Source organism: Equus asinus, chromosome 13, assembly GCF_041296235.1.
Source record: "Equus asinus isolate D_3611 breed Donkey chromosome 13, EquAss-T2T_v2, whole genome shotgun sequence".
Lineage (NCBI taxonomy): Eukaryota > Metazoa > Chordata > Mammalia > Perissodactyla > Equidae > Equus > Equus asinus.
The window spans coordinates 9,848,594-9,869,804 of NC_091802.1; the positions used below are offsets into that span (position 1 = coordinate 9,848,594).

Consider the following 21,211-nt stretch of genomic DNA (forward strand, 5'->3'; position numbering starts at 1 on the left):
AGGATTGGCAGCAGATGGTAGCTCAGGGCTAATCTTCCAAATAAATAAATAAATAAAATTTTAAAACAATATGTTTTTTAAACATGTGAGGGAAATTCACACGATGAAAATGAGTGATCTCCAGCTTCACACAAAAATGTGGCTGAATCTCCCAAATGTAATGTTCAGCCAAACAGGAACGACTCTGGGAGTCTATTTAAACAAAAATGTTCTAAAACCACAGGTAAAACTAATATATGCTTTTTTTAAAAGTTAGAAAGTTGTCACCCTTAAGGGCTGGAAGGAGACATGATGGGGGCATGTTGGCAATGCTCTATTTCTTGATCTAGGTGCTGGTTCCACGGATGTGTTCAGTTTATGGAGATTCAGGAAGCTCCATACTTATGATATGTGCATATTTCTACAAATATATTACTTAATAAAAGGTTGGACTTTTTTTTTAATGTTCCTGGACATCTCAATTCCTAAGGAAGAAATGCAGTCTCCTCAGTCCCACCCCCATGCTCGGCTCCTTGTCCCACTTTCTGGGACAGGACGAGACTGTGGTGCCCATTACATCCATTATATAGACAAGAAAGCTAAGGCTCAGAATAACTTGACTAATGAGAAACACTCCCCAAACACTGCTCTTTCAATAGTTCACGTCACGCCTCCAAGGGGTTCATTCTTGGGATTGTTCATTCTATTCTGTTTAACAGTTTTGCTATGCTTTTCATCCCCAACCAGAAAGGGAAGGCCAGATTGGCTCACTGCCACGCAGGTCTGAGCTACCTGGAAGCTACTCGATATGAACATTATAGGAAATGAGGGCAAGGATGTTGATTCTAATCCCTCATGCCCAGCCGCGAACTGCAGAGGAAACCTCTCATCGTCAGGCAAGCCAGAGAGCTTTAAAAGTGCTGGCAAGAACTCTGAAATCAGATCCGGCCAGCATGTGTCCCTGAATATCAGAATAGACGCTATATTTACCCTGAAAAGCTCTTTAGCGCAGTGAGAGCTATAAATAGCCATTAGGGCCCAAGCAAGTGGCCTTAACACATGGATTTCCTTCCAAAAATGCAGACCCATTTTAATTAAATTTGCAATTAGCCTTTGGGAGGGCAGGCCCCCTGGATTCTGTTTGCTTTCGGAGACACCGTGAGTAATTTCCTCTTCACTGGACGTTTGGGGACGAGCATGCTCACGGGTGTTCAGCGGAAGCAGCCGTCCGGGAGCTTGCACAGAGCCCCGCTCTCAGGGCTTAGTGCATGAGCGAGTGCATTCTGCAGCCTGGGGCCACCCCCTGCCCCAGGGGCCCTCCTCAGAGTCTCTTTGCAAAGCCAGTTCCTTTTTCCCGATTTCCCCCAGAACAAGATGGGAGTCACAGCTGTGCTCATGCTGCCCCTGCTGCTGCTGGGGATCAGTGGCCTTCTCTTCATCTACCAGGAGGTGTCCAGGCTCTGGTCAAAGTCAGCCGTGCAGAACAAGGTGGTGGTGATCACCGACGCCATCTCAGGACTGGGAAAGGGTAAGCTGGCTTCGCGCCCACTCGTGCCCACTCCTGCCTTAAGGGACAAGTGGTGGCAGGGTGGCGTGCAGGCAAGACTGCGAGGCAGAAGCGGGGGGCAAGGCTGTGTTCTTTCCTGGCCTCTGTCATTAACCAGCGAGCGTCCTCTCTTGTGGGGGCTGCAGCTGCCTCGCGTCGGCAATGAGGAGATTAGAATATCTGGGGCTGCAAACTCACAGCGTAAGGGCCAAAACGGGTCTGCAGAGGTGAACTGTTTTGCCTTCTTGGAGTTTCCAGAAATTTTCAAATGCAAGGCCCTTAGCTGGGGCAGTGGACTGGTTATGAGCCCAGATGTGGGAGCTGGGTTCTACCACTTCCTAGCCGGTGACTGCACTTCTCTGCCTTGGATTTCTCATCTGTAAAGTGAGGACACTAGTAGTCTCGACCTCATAATGTTGTTGTGAGTAATAAATGAATTAACAGATGGAAAGTACTTAGAACAGCGCCTGGAGCTGGAGTGGGCGCCACCCAAGTGTTAGTAAAGGTAATAATGATGAACAAATTTAGGCAGAACATGCATACTCCAGTGTGCCACACTCCCCGCTAATCCCCAAGGTCACACACGGCCTGATTCTCTCAACCATACCGCCTCCTGGCCTTGAAGGCATTTACTTTGCAGCCCCTGAATTAGGTGGTCTGGAAGGGCCCTTCTGCTTGTGGCACCCCATGTAAGAAAAAAAACCACAAAGCATAAGGCAGATAAGCTAGGTTCTCTGTGTGGTCCCAAATGGGTCCCAGAAGCAATTCCCAAAGAGGACATCCTGCAGCTTTAGACTCAGTACTCAAAAGGGAGGGGGACACAAACTCCAGCTCCTACAGGGACAAACCAGGGCACACGCATTTGTCAATCAGACCAGACACAAGATTGCAAGGAGTAGGTTGCCTGGGGATTTGGAGCAGAGACACCCCCCCAGAGGCACTCAGAGTCAAAGTCTTCGGGAAAACCTTGCTCAAGTAGAACATATCTATCTAGCATCAGGCCAGCTGCCGACATGAGACCCCTTCACCGAAGAAACACACCACGAATGCACGTCCCACGCTGTGCTGTATCTGTGCGTTTCTCGGCTGGTCCACTAGCTACAAGCTCCCTGTGGTGGAGCCTGTGTTGTGCTCACACTGGTGTCCCCGCCACCACCTCAAAGCCTGGCACATAGTAAGACTCAAATAAAGTGTTTATTTAATAAATAACCTCTAAAAGTGACCATCTGATGAGGGAAGGCACTCATTTGGATAAGCATGTCATTGGATATTTGTTTTATTGATTTCTAACGAGATTCCAGTGTGTTCAGAGAACATATCTGTATGGTTTCAGTTCTCTTCAATTTGTCGAGTCTGTTTCACAGCCCAGGAGATGGACTGTCTTGGTGAATGATCCGTGGGTGCTTGAGAAGAGGGTGCATTCTGCTGGTGGGTGGAGCGGCCTACGAATGTGGATTAGATCCTATTGGTTGAGGAGGCTGCTCCTTTCTTCTCTGCCCTCCCTGATTTTCCATCTTACTACACAGAATCACTGTTGCCAAGAGATGTATATTTGGTTTAGAAGTCTTTTTTTTTCAGCCTCATTTGGTTATAGTCGCACATTGTACAAATCAGATACCCAGGAAATACATCTCAGGAGCAAAATGGCATTTTCAGAGGACTATGGTCTGGTCTCTGTCACGACTACCGTCAGTGCTCTTTTCTCCTGTCTCTCATGGACCCACCCTGCAAAGAAATGCAAAGCAGAAAAAAAAATAAGGTCCAAGCATGTAGAAGTAACTTGAGAAGTGTGGCGTGCGTGACCTTAAATAAACTCCTAGCCAGGACATGCTGCTGACCACAGCGACTCCAGGTTCCAACTGCTCCATTTCTCAGATCTGAGGCAAGAAAAAGGTGAGGGGCACTGAGTGACTGATGCACACCCCCGGTCCCCTGGGAGCCAGCCGAGCCTGGCGGGTGGTACTGGATAGCAGCAAGGAGCTCAGGGCCAAGCTGTTCACTCGGGAAATCAGACAGGGCAGGACACCGATTGAGCCAAGGCGGCAATCCAGTCACCTGGTACTCACTGTGTCTGCAGCAAGAGCGGCTCTCAAAATACTGAACCCCTGTACTCAAACTGCTTCAGGGAGCACAGCCCTGCCTGCTTTTCTTCACCTCTGAGATGCACAGTTTTTCACCTTTTTCTGAATTTGTCTGAAATCGAGCTGATTGTCTTTCCATCAATGGTACCTTAAAATAGTCACAAGCCCACCTTTTGCATTTTAATATCTCTGAAATCAGGAAGCATCTTACAGTTGATGGCATCTTCGATTTGAGGAAACACGGAAGTCAGGGCTCAATTTACATCTGCTGCGTGAAAAAGAAAAAGCCCGATGTCCACATGCTTGACACGTGATAAATGCTGACTGAGCTGATGAAGAACGAAAGTGAGAACTCCTGGATATGCCTAAAGCCTAGCGTTAGCAGAAACGACTTTTTCAGGAGGGCACCTTGGGGCTTGTGTACTGAAGCAGTGACCGCACCCCGGGCTCCTGCTTCACGGGCCCACCTGGGAGAGGCAAGCTGGGAGAGGGGAAACGGTGATGGTAAAGAAGGCTCCCGGCCGGCTACCTCTCTGAGGGAGGTCAGGGCCAGAGGTGTGGTCTGGCTCCTGGCCACAGGCCCCTTACCTGCCCCCCTGCCCGGCTTGTAAGTGTGCCCATCGTCATGCAAGGGAGGGCCAGCTCCTCTCTCAGCAGCGGGGCCAAGAGGCCACCTAGCGTGAAGCAAGGCCCCCTGACAGGAACGTCGCTGCTTGGGCTCACATCCCGGCTTCACCACTGACCAGCTATGGGGCTGTGGGTAAACCACGTCATCTCTCGGTTTGTAAAACATGCCAAGCACGGCTGCTGTCGCCCGTCAGTATGACAGCCCAAAGGCGGAGGCCAGGCTTTCTCCTTCCAAATCAAGTGTCTTTTAGTGAATTCTGCTATCAGAAATGCCAAATACATTAAAAAGGATTTTTCAAGTAAAAAGAACATAAAACACATGCAGAACCCCATCCCCTCAGGAACACATCGTTCTGTTTCCTTTCAGCCCCTTTACGATGCTTCTGCGCGTGTAACCAGCAGCGAGTGAGCCCGAAGCAGGGGTGAAGGGAGACTGCTCGCTCTCTCAAAATCATGCAAAGGGGAAAGTCCCGCCTCTGTGTCTTGACTTTTTAAAAAAAAATCAGGTAGTCTCATGACTTTTGGATTACCATTAGATTATACAAAATCCTTTGGTCATGGTACATCCCCAGACACAGCATTGACTCAGAAATCGAGATGCCCAGTCGAATCCATGAATGAACGTGACAATTTCCATTGAAGGTGAAAGTCCTCCCTCTCCGCTCCGCTCCCCACCTAGCGCAGGTGCCGGCCAGCTTGCAGCTCTTTCTGACCCTCTGGGGGTGGAGGGCAGGAAGGAAGGGAGAGAGAGGGGAGGAAAAATCCTGCCTGCTGGACACTGTTAGAAGATGGCTTCGAGCCCCATGGTCTGGCACGTGTTGAAAACCGAGTCTGATTCTTCCTATTGCAGCCCTTTTGTGCATCCTTCCGAGGGCCTCCCTGGGAACACTCGCCCGCACTTTCTGTGAAGTGGGTGCACTCCTGCTCAGTCCCCACACGCCCTTGCTCTTCGGGTATCTACTCCACCCAGGCCCTCTCTTCTGGACTCCCACTGCCCTTCCAGGAGGCCCTCTTGGGCCCAACCATAACTCGTGACCTACCTCTGGTCCGCTGTGGCTGTGCGGTGGGCTCTTGGGTGGCACAGAGCCATCCCCACGGGCAGCCCAGGCCTCTTCTGTCGTCTCCTCTGCTCTGGGAGGGCCATGGGGCCCCAGGCCCTTGCCCATTAGCTTTCTCAGCTGCGACTCATCAGTCCGGACACCCAGCTGCCGGGAACTCCTGGCACGCTGTTCAAACGGTCCCACCGGCTACCTTCCCTCAAGGATGGAGATAATGGGCAAAGAGTCACATTACAGGTTTCTCCAAAAAAATCCTCCTTCAAAGTCCCCCCTCTCATCTCGTCCTTGATCCGTTGTGTCCTATCTTTGGGTAAAAGGTATTGAGCTTCAGAAAACAGCGTTTTAGTTATTTCCTTTGAAAATCTGCATCTTGGATGGGCACCTGACTTTGGAATTTTACGTCTATTTGATCTTCGTGCCTCAAACTTCCGATTTAAAATCCTGTTACATATACATATGTACAATTTAATATCCAATCACACACACAGAGAGAGTCAAGTGTTATGGCATTCTATTAGACACACTGTTTTGAGTCTTTTTTTTAAACTTTACTATATTGTGAACTTCTTTCCATATCAGCAGACCCATTTAAAGCCTTCAAAATATTTGATATAGGTGCTGGCCTGGTTACATAGTGGAAGTTCAGCGAGATCTGCTTTGGTGGCCTGAGTTCACGGGTTCCAATCCTAGGCTCAAACATACACTGCTCAAACGTACATTAATCATGCTGTGGTGGCGTCCCACATACAAAATAGAGAAAGATGGGCACAGATGTTAGCTCAGGGCCACTCTTCCTCAAGCAAAAAGAGGAAGATTGGCAACAGGTGTTAGCTCAGGGCCAATCTTCCTCACCAAAAAAACAAAAACAAACCAAAAAATTTGATATATAGATGCACCATCATTTACTTAACCAACTTCCTACAATCTTGGACATTTACAATCAACTTTGACTCTTTACTATTATAATGATACCAAGATAACAATATTATAATTATGTCTATGCAGCCATTCTTAATTATTTCCTTAGAATAAATGTCCATTAAGGAAATTACTAGATGAAAGTCCACACTTACTTTTAAGGATACCGTCAAATTTTTCTTCCAAAAGACTGGCAATTTACACTACCACCATCAGTGAATGTGTGACTATTACCACTTTCATTTTTAATTATCTAACAGGTTAAACTTAGTGTCAAATTTTAATTTGCATTCCTTTATTATTGGCATTGAAATTTTATCTGCTGTATATTAGCTCTATGTATTTCTCTTATGAATCACTTACTCATCTCATTAGCCGATTTCTTTATTAGAGTCTTTATCTTTTTTCTTATTGATTTGTAGATCCATTAAATTAACCCTTTTCTGACATACATATTATGAATAGGTTTCCTCAATTATCTTGCTCTTAATTTTTCTTTATGTTTTCTGTTGTAAAGAAGGTTTTCTTAAGGATAAAAATCTATAAATCATTTCTGTTATGGTTTCTTCCTTCAGGGTCATCCAAAACCTTCCTCGGATCCAGCCAAGGCTAGACTTTACCTGAGACCACATCCTTGCCCGCACCACCTCATGCCCTTGCTCCCTGATAGACTCTCTCTGAAGGGCATTAGTCCCTCAGTAAATCCTGGCCACCTGAGTCCCTGTCTCTGATTCTGCCTCTAAGGAACCCAACCTAAGATGCCACTTCACTGGGTTATTGTGAGAATTAAATAAGCTAATATAGGTCAATCTCTCGTAGTCTCCAGAACAAGTAAACTCTCAAGACACGCTAGCTTTTATAGTTCTTAAGTGTCAGTATTATTGCGAAACAAGAATGCTGTGTGTCTACCAGCCATCTCCCAGCTGAGAAAGATCTGTACCGGGGGCGTCAGGAATTAGTCCAGCATGAACTGAACTACACAGAAGGCAGGTTTACTTTTGTAATGAAAAGAACCCTGGCTGGAGTATCTATCCACAAAGAAAACGTGGAGGAAACTGGTGATGTTTGGTCTGAGAAAAACATGGTGGCTGCAGGCTGGTCTGGTGGTGTAGCAGTTAAGTTTGCGTGCTCTGCTTTGGCAGCCCGGGGTTCGCTGGTTCGGATCCTGGGTGGGGACCTACGTATACACCACTTGTCAAGCCATGCTGTGGTAGACGTCCCACCTATAAAATAGAGGAAGATGGGCATAGATGTTAGCTCAGGGCCAATCCTCCTCAGCAAAAAAAGAGAAGGGTTGGTGGCAAATGTTAGCTCAGGCCTAATCTTCCTCAAAACAAAAAAAAAAAATTTGGTAGCTGTTTCCAATATCTTAAGATGGAGATACATTTAGGGCTTTAGTCCTGAACGGCTAGGAGCACAGGGTCATTTTTCTGTCCAGTTTAAGGAAGAAGGTCCTAATAATAGGAACTATCCAATGAAGGAAGGGCTGTTTCACCCCACTGTGAGCTCCCCTTCACAGGAGGCAACCCTGCTGAGGCTGGAAATGAGAAAAAAATCCCAGCCTGGGGAGGAGGTTGAGAGAAATGACCTCTAAAGGACCTCATGGCCCTAAGACTTTTGCATTCTTTGAATTCTTGAATTTGTAAGAATGAGGGGCTCACCATGAGTGGCTCCAACCACACAGTGCACCCTGCCCTCTTTCCTTCTTCCCCACAGAGTGTGCTCGGGTGTTCCACACAGGCGGGGCAAGGCTGGTGCTGTGCGGAAAGAACTGGGAGAGGCTGGAGATGCTATATGATGCCTTGATCAGTGTGGCTGACCCCAGCAAGGTAAGGCCTCCCAACAGTCGGCTTGAGTAGCTCCCGGGCACCCTGAGCCTTCATTGACCCTCCCCACCCCCTATTCTATTTGAGTCACACTCAAAGAGGATCCAGAAGATAGAGAATGTCACAGGTATGGGCTGTGATTATAAACACTCAAAAATAATCCCGCAAATGATATCGCCTTCAAAGAAATCAGAGAAAGGAAGTCCCCTTCTAAGAAGTCACCTGGGAGCGAACACTGATTTCAACGCAGCTGCAGTTTTCAAAGCATTTCAAGAGTATTATTTAGGGAATTGCCTTCAGAGCTCTCTTCGGGATTTTTTTGGTTAAATCTTTGCCCTTGACGCTGAATTTGGTTTTGGAAACAGCCAGAAATAATTCAGAACTAAGTCTGGTATTTGTGGAAATGGAGCAAACGGGACAACACTGCATTCTCCAAGGTATGCTTCTTGCAATATTCTTAAGTGTTGAGTAAAAATGAGCTTCTGAGGCCCATTGTGTGGGAAATACTGAGTTAAGCCAGGCTTGTCTGGTTGGTTTCTTTTTTGCAGGACTTTTCAGAGCCTTTGATATGCTAACGTGCATTGTGTATCTTCAAGCAGAACATATGACAATCTGTGTTTCCCAAATAAACTTGACTGGGGAACCCTCTTTTCAAGGGCCTATCTCAGGACTAGTGATTGTCAAACACTGGAATTGCATTTACCACATGGTATCATCAATTCTCCCATCTGTCCCCAACCTAGACCATGAGAGTCTTGATGACACTGAGTGTCCAGGGTGGAACACAGTGTCTGGCATATAGATGGTGCTCCAAAAATACTATGTTGAGTATATGATTTCGGTAAAAATCAAAAGTGGCTACAAAGTACTGTGATAGATTCTCTTACGGCTTGCAGGCCAGTTTGGAAAGCAATTCCCAAAAAGAAGCTCAGAAACCTTATAAGTAATGACCTCCCACTGGAATCAGCACACAGCCTCCACTGGGAAGGGGGATATTCACGTGGATTTATCAGTTCTAGCCTCTTGGCCAAAAGTTCCGACTTATTACTGCATGTTTGTGTGTTTGAATTGTCGTTGTGATTGCGGCTCTGGTCCCCAAGGATGCATTCCCCATCAGTTTACTTCCTCCCAGAGTCATTTCTGCTTCTTCCTCATCATTTGTATTTTTGTAGTCACTCCATGAGCTCTGAATTTCCAGGGGGGTGGCTGTTAGATGGAGGGACCCGCAGATCTGTGCGAGAGAGGTGTTCCCACACTAGCCTTGACTCTCTCATTGGTTCAGCAGACATTCACTCCAAAGCTGGTCCTCCTGGACCTCTCGGATATCAGCTGTGTCCAAGATGTGGCAAAAGAGGTCCTGGATTGCTACGGCTGTGTGGACATCCTCATCAACAACGCCAGCGTGAAGGTGAAGGGGCCTGCCCATAAGATTTCTCTGGAGCTCGACAAAAAGATCATGGATGCCAATTACTTCGGGCCCATCACATTGACCAAAGGTCTCGTGAGTTTGGCCTTCTCATGCATTTCTGGGCCACCAGCTGCTAGGGAGGGCTCTGTTATGTAGCCAGATGGTCATCCAATTCTGGATGGAGTCTTGAGCACCCCCAGAAAAATCCCTACGTATTTGGTGAAAGCTTTCAACATTCTGACTATAAATGTTGATGAAAGAGAAGGGATTTTGAAAGGATCTTACTGGTATCTTGCAACTTCTCCCTCTGTAAAACCACCCGAGTCCTGCCCTTTGCCCCCTTCTTCTTACTCATGTCCATGGCTTCCTCTTCAATCCCACGTGACGTCTCTGGCCCATTTTCTTCATCCTTTGCATACTTTGTGATATATTAACCTTGCAGTTGGTCTGCTTCTAACCATGGCAGTTGGTCAAAGGTAGAGATTCTGTCCTCAGAAATGAAGAAGAAAAAGGTCTATCCCCAGACGACAAGAGATCCAGAACACTGTCCATCCCTTTGCAGAAACAGGGAAGGCAGGAGGATGTTTCCCTTTTGAGGGTAAAATGCTGGCTCCTGTGTGGAGATTTCTCACTGCCAAGTTCAACTGCAGGTCTGAAGCCTGGGAGGTTGGTACCAGAGATGACATGGAATATAACTAAGAGTTGAAACGCCCCACCCCCCAAAAAAAGTTTATCAAAGCAAAAACTCAAGAGGGAGAATGTAAGCATGGAGAATTTCTAAATTTTGGGAGTGGGGTGCCCTAGCAGGGGCTGAGATAGCACCATCTTAGAGCTGCCTTCCCTAGGGCCAGAATCTCCATGACAATGGGACTCCAAGAACTGGGACACGTAAAGGGAAAGAAGTATTGGAGGAAAAAAATGCCTTCCCAGAGCTTCTAAAATGGTGCCCCAGAGATAAGTTTCCTCCAACCCAGTCCCCAGACACACCAAGCAGGCCAGCCAAGCTGTGTCATTCAGTCAACCTCAGGGTTCACTGGCGTCAAAGCGAGGAGTGCAGAAGTCGAGTGGAAAAGGCTAGGGCTGGTTATCTCCCTGGTTGGGTCACTAACTTGCTAGGAGACCTGAGTCAACAGCTCTGGGCCTCAGTTTACCCATCTCTAACAGGCAAGGGCTGGACGTAATTGACCATTCTGAAAGTGGAGTTTTTTGATTCTTGCCATATCCCTATTCCACCTATACTATTATTTACTTCATATCTTTCTCTAAATTTCCTCATTTTTAAGTTAATTCACTTTAGGAGGAAATCTTTATAATACCACCATAAGTTAAAAACCCCTTTCCCTCTCAATAAATAGAGGAAAATCTGAAATCAAAACGAAGTCCTTAAGTTCTCTCAAGACACAAGACTGAAATGTTTCCTGTCTTGTTAAAAGATGTGCACATGCAAGAGAGGTGTTGAAGACACGTTGGAATCAACAGGAGACTTCCTACTGGAGGCAGCAGGAGCATTGTAGGGATTACCTTTCTCACTATTGAAATCCGAGTTACTTCATGCACGTGGGTGGGGCATTTCAAATCACCCAGCAGTTCACCAGTTGTGCCCAGCCCACGCACAGGAAACACTGGATCAATGCTGGCTGTGTCCGTCCCATCTGCCCCACTGTAATCTAACAACCGGGGGGTTAGAGGAGCCCTGTGTGATAAAGGGGTCTGGGGAAAGGGTCTGCCTGCTGCTTCCTGACTCTGTCTCAGATTTGTAACGGTCACTCCTTGTCCTGTGCCTTCCAGCCCTGCTTCCCAACATGATCTCCCGGAGGACAGGCCAAATCGTCTTAGTGAATAACATCCAAGGAAAGCTGGGGATCCCGTTTCGGACAGCTTGTAAGTCGCTAAAACAAAAATGTTTCGTCTTATGTTATACGTCTTACAAGACAAGAGATGCCGTGTCTAGAACCAGGCACATGGTTACACGGGGGGAGGAGCCCAGAGATGAAATGGACTGTTGGTTTTGCTTTCATCCCTTCAGTTCTGTGGTTGAGCACCTGTGGTGTGTGGTGACTACAGGAGATGCTGAGACAGGAAAGATAAGGTTCGTCTCCTCCGGAAGCTCACGTCTCACAGGTGGTCAGGACGTGCCCTGGCTGAACATGAGCGACACCAGAGGAAGGTCCCGCCCCTGACATGGGTGCACAGCCAGGGCTCAGAGGCCCCTTCCTCCATAAAGGCGCCCTTGTAGGACAGGAAAGACTTACAACTGGGAAAGAAAAGATGGGTGCACATCACAAAATGGGAGCGGGATGGACAAGTTCTGTGGAAGGAGGAAGGAGAAAAGGAAAGGGGCCGAATTCCAGGAGAGGTGAGGGAGAGATTCCAAAGGAGAGAGGCCTTTAAGAAGTCTGAGGAGGAGAAGGACTTCTCAGTGCATGTTCAAAGGATCCAGATGGGAAAATTCTGGAGACACTCCCACCTTCCATGAGGTGGGATCTGAGAGGATGAGGAACACACATTATACATTGCTTTATGGCCCACACTATGATGTATTAAATAGGAGCTCCATAAATGTCTGGTGGGTAGAAGTGTGGGAGGGGAAGAGGAAAGAAAAATGGGTAGGTCCCCTGATTGGACACCACAAACTGGGGGGCTTAAATAACAGGCGTTTATGTCTCACAGTTCTGGAGGCTGCAAGTCCGAGATCAAGGAGTCAGCAGGGTTGGTTTCTCCTGAGGCCTCTCTCCTTGGCTGGTGGATGGCTGCCTTCTCTGTGCCCTCACGTGGTCTTCCCTCTGAGTGTGTGCATCCCTGGCATCCCTCTGTGTGTCTAAACTTCCTCTTCTCATAAGGGCACAGTCAGATTGCATTAGGGCCCCTAATGGCCTCATTTTTAATGTAATCACCTCTTTAAAGGCCCTGTCTCCAATTACAGTCACATTCTGAGATAGCAGGGTTAGGACCTCAACATAGGAATTTGGGAGGGCGTATCTCAGCCCATAATAGTCCTCCTAATAGTGTTTTCTTTTCCTATTTGTGTTAGTTAGATTAGGCCTAAGATGCTGTAAGACTGTGATATAAAAATGAAGAAGTTTATTACCCCTCCATGTAATGGTCTCAATGGGATGGGCCAGGTCAGCAGGCACTGCCACCCTCACAGTCACTCAGGGACCCAGAGTCATGTCAAGTCATTGCCTTGGCATCATTTTCCACGTGGTCAAATCTGGTTCCCACTCCATCTGGGTTCTGGCTGGAAAGAAGAGGGCAGAGAGCCCTGGGGAGGCATGCCCAATGTCTAAAGCCCCAGACCAGGAATTAGCACACAGCACCTGCTCACATCCCGCTGCTGAGAGCCCAGCCACGTGCTTACACCTAGCTGCAAGGGATGCAGGGAAGCACAGTCTACGTGTGGGCCCAGGAAGGAGGGAAGAATGGAGCTTGGTCTGCACACGACAGTCTTTGCCATGTCCCTCATTTCCCTCTCTTCCCCAGCCCATTGATGAATCTCACCACTATTCCCTCTACTTGTAAACTCTCTGTACATGTTATTTTCAGGAGCCCAATTACTTGTCCCTTTCCTAGCTCCATACCTTCATCCATTCAACAAACAGCAATCGAATGCCTAAAGCCAGGTGCTAAGGACAGAGACAGCAGTGACATGATACACTGAAGCATGAGCATTGCAATGGGCCCTTTGGCCACCAACCAACAGGGGTCCAATGCACCGGTTTCCTTGGAGCATTTCCAAAACACAGCATTGAGGGTGGAGAATTCTAACAAGGCTCTCTCCACCCCATCAGCCATGCATGGTCTGGCTCCTCTGCAACTGAGGAATTAAGGGCTGCAGGGTTTCCCATGTAAATATCACAACTGCAGAGAGGCCACCCTGGGCCAGCCCCAAGGTCTCTCCTTCCTCCAGGTCTGGCTTCTGACAGGCACTGGAGGCTGGTCATGTGACTGCATGGGTGGGTCTCCTTCCACACCCAAAAGAAATGCCTTTGGCTGCCAATTACTGTCCAGGCAGGGAGACTGGGGTCTCTGAGGCTCAGATCAGATACACGGGCTTGGAGGTGGCACAGCCTGTCTCAGCTCATGCCCGTCTCCTGCACTAACCACACCTCATGGGAACCACCTGCTGCACTGCGGGGTCCACGAGGGCAGAGCCACTCGACCCACCTCTGTCTCCAGCTCCTCGGCCAGGGCCTGGCCCAGAGCAGGGGCTGTGCTGTTGAATGACTGAAGGAATCGACAAGTTGGTAGATGAATGAAGAACAAGTTGATAACCTTTTTTGGGGGGGTTTCAGCTATATCGACACATTATTCACATACCATACAATTCACTCATTTCAAGTGGCTTTAGTATATTCACTCATTCAGGGGCTTTTGGTAAATTCATAGAGCTGTGCATCCATCCCCACAATCAGTTGTAGAACGCCTTCACTACCCCAAAAAGAAACCCCACACCCTCATAGCTACCACCTTTTTATCCCCCCACCCCTCTCCCTCTAGCCCTAGGCAACCACTAATCTACTTCCTGTCCTTATGGATTTGCCTATTCTGGACATTTCATATAAGCAGAATCATACAATATGTGATCCTTTAAGTCTGGCTTCTTTTACTTAGCAAGTTTTCAAGGCTCATCCATGTTGTAGCATGTAATCAGTACTTCACTCCTTTTTATGGCTGAATAATATTCCATTGTCTAGATATACCACATTTATCCATTCATCAGTTGGACGCTTGGGTTGTTTTCACTTTTTAGCTATTACAAATATTAACTATTAGAAGAATGCTGCCATGGACATTCATGGACAAGTCTTTGTGTGGACATATCCTTTCATTTCTCTTGGGTATATGCCCAGGAGTGGAATTGTTGGGTCACATGGTGACTCTGTGTTTAACTGTTTGGGGACCTGCCAGACTTTTCCATAGCAGCTGCACTATTTCACATTCTTGCCCTCAATGCATGAGGTTCCAATTTCTCCACTCCTTGCCGTCACTTGTCATTATCTATCTTTTTGATTCTAGCCATCCTAGTGGTGTGAAGGGATCTCATTGTGGTTTTGATTTGTACTTCCCTGTTGGTGAGGATAACCCATTTAATACAGGCAAAGTTGGGGTCCCAGTGAATAACAAGGGGAGTCCTCACGGAGCATAGGAGACAGGAGGCCTGGACGCTAGCGGACACTCTCTCTGTCACCTTTGGCTGTGCAACTTGGCGCCCTTCACATAAGCTCTGAGTTTCTCGTTCTTCATTATTCATAAAGTGAGGATAATAGCCTGTTTCTCTTGATTCAGTATATTAAATTAATGAGCTAGCCAGTCTCACACAGGCGCAGAGAAGATGGAATTAGATGACGTATGTAAATTCATTGTGTAACCCAGGGAGGGCAACCCAGGAGCCCAGTTGGGTTTGGCTTGGCCAGCATGCTGGCAATTTCTTTTTAATGAGCCATTTAGTATTGTGATATTTGATTTATAACAAGAAATAGATATATTTGGTCTGCATCCTGTTTCTGGCACAGAACTCCTAAAATTCTTGGAATTTCCTAAGGGAAGAGAGCAATCAAGGTGTCTTTTGTTATGTTGATGAGACGACTTTTTGAAAGCACCTAAGGATGGGGCTGGTGGCCAAGGGAACCAACCATGTGATTAGAGGGTTGGAACATTCCATCCCACCCCCCTCCCCCTCACCCCCATCCCTGCTTTCTGGGGAAGAAAGAGGGGCTAGAGATTGAGTTCAATTACCAATGGTCAATGATTTAATCAATCAGACCTATGCAATAAAGCCTCCATAAAGACCCTAAAGGATGGGTCCCCCCTGCACTCTCCTCTGGCTGGTTCTCTTCCAGATGCTGCCTCCAAGCACGCAGCACTTGGCTTCTTTGACTGCCTCCGAGCCGAAGTGGAGGAATACGACGTTCTCGTTAGCACCGTGAGCCCCACTTTCATCCGGTCATATCACGTGTATCCGGGCCACGGAAACTGGGAGGCCTCCATCTGGAAATGTGAGTGCTCAGAGGGAAGCCTCAGGGAGGGGGTTGGGGAGGGCTCTGGGGGGCCCCTGGCACAGGCCGGTTTCCTTGCGCCCAGAAGCATGAGACTGGGACAGCGAGGCACCTGCACCCAGCGAACAGCAGGGAGCTCCCAACAGGGGGCCCCATGAATTCAGTTCTGAGACCCCAGGTAGAGACAGTCCTAACCTGCATCCAGCAGACCAAGGCCCGCCTGGGCTGTGTCACTCACAGGCTCTGTGACCTTGGCCATGTGACTGCCTGTCTCTGGGCCTCAGTTTCCCATGTGGAATAGCCAGGATTTGGTCTTCAAGAGCTTTCTGCTCTCCTTCCTCTAGGCAGCAGCACCGAGTAGAGGCAGAGAGTCTGGCGCCAGACTGCATTTGAAGCCTGCCTCCATCACATACTAAATGTTTAAACACGGGCAATTCCCTTAATCTCCGTGCCTCGGTTTCTCCTTTAGAAAATGAGAGACGATAGTAATCACTACCTCATAGAGCCATCAGCAGGACTGAAGGTTCCAGCCAGTAAAGGGTTCGGAACAGCAACCAGTGCTAGGGAAGGCTCTGCAGACGTGCCTTATTATTACTACCATCCTCAAACGCTCTACACAGAGCTGCAACACTGCCCAAGGCTCCGTCTACACTAATGAGTCAAGATGAACCAAGAGGTGGGCAGTGGTTCCAGGGGGTTCTTGACAAGCACAGCTTCGCAACAGTTATAAACAACAGCCCTGAATTCCTCTGACGGCTTCTTATTTTCTAAGGTCTTTCTCATCCCTTCTACGCTCATAACCACTCTGCAAAATTAATACGGCAGGAAACTGCCCACTTTACGGATGAACGTGCTGAGGTGCAGAGGGGTGAAGCGTCTCTCCGGGGCCTCACAGCCAGTGACGGCAGAGCTGGCCCGGAGCCCATCACTCCAGACATGGCACTCACTTCCCTATCTTTGGGTGCAGAGGGTTCTGATCGACTTGCTCCTGCTGAGGCTGTAACCCCCGCCCTCTCCTGGGGGCTTTTCAGTCTTTTTCAGGAAGCTGACCTACGGGGTACACCCTGTGCACGTGGCCGAGGAGGTGATGCGCACTGTGAGACGGAAGAAGCAGGAGGTCTTCATGGCCAACCCCATCCCCAAGGCGGCTGTGTACATCCGCACCTTCTTCCCAGAGTTCTTTTTCGCTGTGGTGGCCTGTGGGGTGAGGGAGAAACTCAGTGTCCCAGAGGAGGGTTAACTGCAGGAGGCCAAATGGGTCACCCCGATGGGAATAAAAGCTTTCCTGGTAGGTGCTGGTTCCTCCGTCCTCCTGCATCGGGAGTCCCACACAAGCATCCCCCTAGCCTCACTCTCCCCGTGGGAGATGTTCACCATCCCAGTGAGGATGGCTCAGAGGCCAGCCCCGTCACTACGGGGCCTCTGGGTGTCTCCCACTAGACATTCCCAGGACATACTTCCAGAAGCTTCTCGACTCTGTAAGGTGACAACTGAGCAGAAAAACAGGAACCATAATGGGTCCAAACCCCATATACACGCCCATGCACCAACAGCCTGCTCAAGAACTCAGAAAAACACCTCCATTTTATACAAGGGTGACCCGCCCACGTCAGCCTCCAACAACCAAAGCAAGGCTTGGCAACCCCTAGGACAGCGCTGCCAAATAGAACTTGCCGCCGTGATGGAAATATTCCATAATCTGCATTGTCCAATATGGCAGCCACTAGCCACATGTGGCTGCAGAGCACTTGGAAATGTGGCCTGTGCAACCAAGAAACCGAATTTTTAACTTTATTTAATTTTAATTAATCTGAACTTAAATAGCCACATGTGGCTGTCCGCTCCCAGGTTGGCAGCACAGCAGAGCTTTAATTTTCCGTCCTGGCAGCACATCAGAATCAGCCTCTTCCCCAGATTTAATTGGTTTGAAGGAGGGCCCAGACACAGCTGCATTTTAAGTTTCTCAGTTAATTCTAAGATGCAGCGAATCCCCGGGGTTGCCACCTCATTCCAGCCTTTTCTTACATTCTCAAAGAAAAATTCATTTAAAACTGCCATCCTGGTTATTGGGAGGTGTTTCTCCTCCTTTAGTTTTTCTTATCAAAACAGAATGATTCTTGGCATCTTGGAAAGTGTAGGGTCCATTTTTTGCACTAATGTTGTAACTACTGATTCAAACTTTTCTAATATTTATCATGAAAGAGGACCCAAATTTCCTCCTGGAACCCAAGCCATTTGCAAAATTAACATTCATATGGTACATATACACACATATATAACCCTTAATTTAAAAAGCAAAACGCCCAGGATCTCCGCGTCACCGCGGAGCCGGAGCTGACCTGCCCCAGGATAAGGCTGACGGTCAGGATGTGACACCAGCACTTAGGAGGTCAGTCAAGCAGCGGGCAGCAGAGCCCTAGAGCCAGCAAGACGACCGGCCATCCTTCGAGAGCTTTTATTATTGTTCTTGGGGGAGCATACGCCGTAGGGGTGCTCAAGCCGGAACCAACGGAGAGCGCGCGGAGACGTCGGGGACACGGGAGACCACAGCTTCAGGAAAAGGATTGAAACTTGATTGGTCCCAGAAACGGAGGTGGCAGCTTAGGACAAGAAGGGCTGGAGCCTGGGCCACAGGGGTCCTAACCTGCTCCCTGTAGGACGCTGTCTCCCCTCAGGGGAGTTCACTGCAGTGGGGCAGAGGGCACGATATTTTGGGTGGAGAGCGGGGAAGGAGAGGGAGGGACTGCGTCTTGGGAGAGTCCACGCTGGCACTGAGCCACATTCTGGGACAGCGAGGATCCCGAGGTCGGGGGAAGACCTCAGATTTCCCTCAGACTTCCAGGGAAGCCCCTGGGATTCCCCCAAAAGAAGCCACGTGGAGCAACGGAGCAGGAAGATCCACTCCCGTGTCAGTGGGTCTGCTTTGCTCTCCCCTGCTGCCTGGCGGAGGGGCCCTGCAGCCGACGTGGGTCAGAGACCCGCGGATGGACCCAGCCTCAGCAGGACTGCCTGCCCGGCACCCCAGGCACCCCAAAGTTGAATTTCCTGTCCATGGACTTTGGTCTCCCGCTGATTGATGCTCCGTCTTGCCTTTCAGTTGTCCCTGTGTTCCGTCAAGCCCTCCTGCCCTCTCAGGATGGGGTATCTCACCAGCCTAGCCAACCAAAATTCACAGCCCTGACGTTGAAACATACAGGCAAAAAAATTAGAGGGGGAGGGTCATGCAATATGAAGAATGGCCACCAGGTGTCGCGGTTGTTCCAAACCTCTTCTACAGCTACCTTCGCTCCGCTGAAACCCGGCAGAGCGTAATAGTAGTAATCCCGCACAATTACACGCAATTCATAATCCGATGAGCGTTCGCCTCCGAGATCCCATTTTGTCTTCACAGCAACCTTGATCCATTGCAAGGGCTGATAAGTCCATTTCACAGAGGAGAAAACTCTGCAAGATTCCCTAGACTGAATCAGGACGTCCTGAGGGCCCTTAGCCCCTGGGACACAGAAGAACTGGACTCCAGGAGCCACAGAGTGACTGACTGTGGTGGCGGACACTGCAGAGCTTGAAGCAACCCTCAGTACTCCACGCTGAGAGAGAGGGAGGTGGTTTTCTGGGTTTTTCCCCCAATATCTACAAAATTTTAAAAATTGGAAAAAGTGGGAAAGCATAAAGCAGAGAAAAAACAATCACATACACTGGCAAGCACTGCTGACATCTGGGCACTTCTCTGAAGAGTAGGAGAATCTTTGGCGTTGAGAGCACATCGCCTGGAGCCTCAGGGGCTCCTGAAGAATGGCCCCCGGAAGACAGCACAAATAGAGGTACAGTGCTAGGGTGCCAAGGCCGGTGTCTGAGACAGTTTCTACCCCTCCAGATCCTGTTACCTTGCCATCTTGGTGCTCCAGGAGGCTGGCCTTCCTGGGCTGCAGCTGTGGGCTCTCTTGGCTACTGATTGGGTTTGGCCATTGCAGATTGGCTGGCAGAAAGAGAATGAGGTCCCCAGCTTTCTCCCTGCCAGGTTGCTGTGGCTTGATTGCCATCCACCACTGAAAGCCACGGCTCCTGTCAGGCAGCTGTCCCCTTGGGTTACACTCTGGAACTGCTCCTTCCCTTTGCCCCTTCAGATCTCAGGGTGCTCGTGACTCCTGGCTGTTGTTAGCCCTGGGTGCACCATCATCTTGTGTTGACCACACCTCTCTAACTAGTTTCTTCATTACACTCTCCTTACCCCATTACACTTCATTACCCCATGTTGTGGGTTGGATTTTGTCTCCCATAAAAAGATACGTGGAAGTCCTAACCCCCAGCACCTCAGAAATGTCACCTTATTTGGAAAGGGAGCCAGTGCAGGTGTAACTAGTTAACGTGAGGTCATCATAGAGGTGGGTGGAGCCCTAATTCACTGTGACTGGTGTCCTTATAAGAAGAGCGCCATGTGAAGCCAGAGACTCACAGGGAGAATGCCACGTGATGACCCAGGCAGAGCTTGGATTGAGGCATCTGCAAGCCAAGGAAGGCCAGGCATTGCCAGCACCCACCAGAAGCCAGGAGGAGGCAAGGAAGCGTTCTCTCCCGCAGGTCCCAGGGAGAGCATGGCGCCGCCCACCCCTTGGTCTTGGACTTCTAGCCTCCAGAACTGTGAGACAACCCATTTCTGTTGTTGTAAGCTGCCCAGTTTCTGGCCATTTCTTACAGCAGCGCTAGCAGACTAACACACCCCATTTGAGTTTGTATCAGTTTCCAGCCAGATCTTGACTAACACAGCCAATGTCCGGAAGAAACTTGTGAGACTCCCTTGGGAAAAGTCGAGAACCAGAGGAAAGGGGGCCAATCACTGAAGGACACACAGCATCCTCCTAAGTGTTACTGAGCCCAAAGAAACCGCTGGCTCTGTATGTCCTCAGATGATGAAGCAGCTCCTAATTGAAAGGCCCTTCTTGCTCTGAAATTGCTAGTGGGAATTTTAGACACCAGAATCCCTCCAGGTTGAACTATTATCTCCAGAATGCTCCACGCAGGTCTGACTACACATCAGCTGAGTACGTGGCTGCGAGGCTGGGCTCACAGGAGGACAGTTTCGCTGTGGATGGAGGGTCAGAAACACTGAGCCTGGTGCCCTGAAGGGGGAGGGTCCAGTCGGCACGGTGGGTCGGGTCTAGTGCAGGAGGATGGGCCCAGGTCAGTGGCCCAGCATCAACCAGGAACATGCATGCGGTCTGCTCAGCCAGGAAAGACCCCGCCAGCTGCCAGCCCTGCCTCCCTCACCCTTCCTGGAAGCAGGTAGTCTTCTCCGACTTGAGACCCCTCATCAGAGTGAATTGATAGCTTGGTAGAGACACACCATGAGCCAAAGTGGGCCGCGGGCCACCCTGGTTGTCCAAGGCCTCTCACACTTATTACCGCTCCTTCTCCCATGGCTGGCCATTTGAATCCTTAAGAAGGCAAATGCTAATGTCAGTTATGACTTTGGGCGTTACAAGTGGCAGAAACTCAACTCAAACATTTATTCACCTAAGTAACTAGAAAGTCCTATTTCAGGCATAGTTAGATCCCGGCGTCCAAATGGTGCCACCAGGATTAAGTCTTTTTTTTTTCTTTTTACCATCTCTCAGCAACTTATTCCACTGGGTGAGCTTCACTCTCAGAAGACTTGCCGCCTCATCGTGACGAGATGGACGCTGACAGCTCCAGGCTCATGTCCTATCTGCTCAGAAGTCAAGTAGAAAGAGATTCCTCTTTCCCAGTAGTCCACACTAAAGTACTGACACCCAA

General features: G+C 48.9%; 1 protein-coding gene and 1 long non-coding RNA gene across 3 annotated transcripts in view; one reads left to right on the forward strand and one right to left on the reverse strand.

The window, feature by feature from the left end:
• Nucleotides 1–918: 918 nt before the first annotated feature.
• On the forward strand, nt 919–16,730 carry DHRS7C (dehydrogenase/reductase 7C). Of its 2 annotated transcripts, none has more exons than XM_014864139.3 (7): nt 919–1,137; nt 1,348–1,507; nt 7,926–8,038; nt 9,318–9,531; nt 11,232–11,324; nt 15,284–15,439; nt 16,471–16,730. In XM_014864139.3, exons 2-7 carry the CDS (start codon nt 1,354–1,356, stop codon nt 16,677–16,679), a joined length of 939 nt encoding a protein of 312 aa, XP_014719625.3. In that variant the 5' UTR covers nt 919–1,137; nt 1,348–1,353; the 3' UTR covers nt 16,680–16,730. The 2 variants fall into 2 exon arrangements, with proteins under 2 accessions (XP_014719625.3, XP_014719626.3); XM_014864140.3 differs by having other exon boundaries at nt 925–1,137; nt 9,321–9,531.
• Nucleotides 1,528–21,211, reverse strand: part of LOC139040008 (uncharacterized) — a 62,078-nt gene continuing 42,394 nt past the window's right edge. The window contains exons 8-9 of the long non-coding RNA XR_011493567.1: nt 5,274–7,432; nt 1,528–3,250 (exon numbers count right to left, since the gene is read on the reverse strand). This is a non-coding gene — a long non-coding RNA (uncharacterized lncRNA). The remainder of the gene's footprint in view (nt 3,251–5,273; nt 7,433–21,211) is intronic.

Coding starts and splice junctions, on each gene's coding strand:
- DHRS7C (XM_014864139.3), top strand. CDS start 1,354: ATGGGAGTCACAGCTGTGCTCATGCTGCCCCTGCTGCTGCTGGGGATC. Junction 8,039..9,317: donor GTGTGGCTGACCCCAGCAAG/GTAAGGCCTCCC, acceptor TCATTGGTTCAG/CAGACATTCACTCCAAAGCT. Junction 11,325..15,283: donor GATCCCGTTTCGGACAGCTT/GTAAGTCGCTAA, acceptor GTTCTCTTCCAG/ATGCTGCCTCCAAGCACGCA.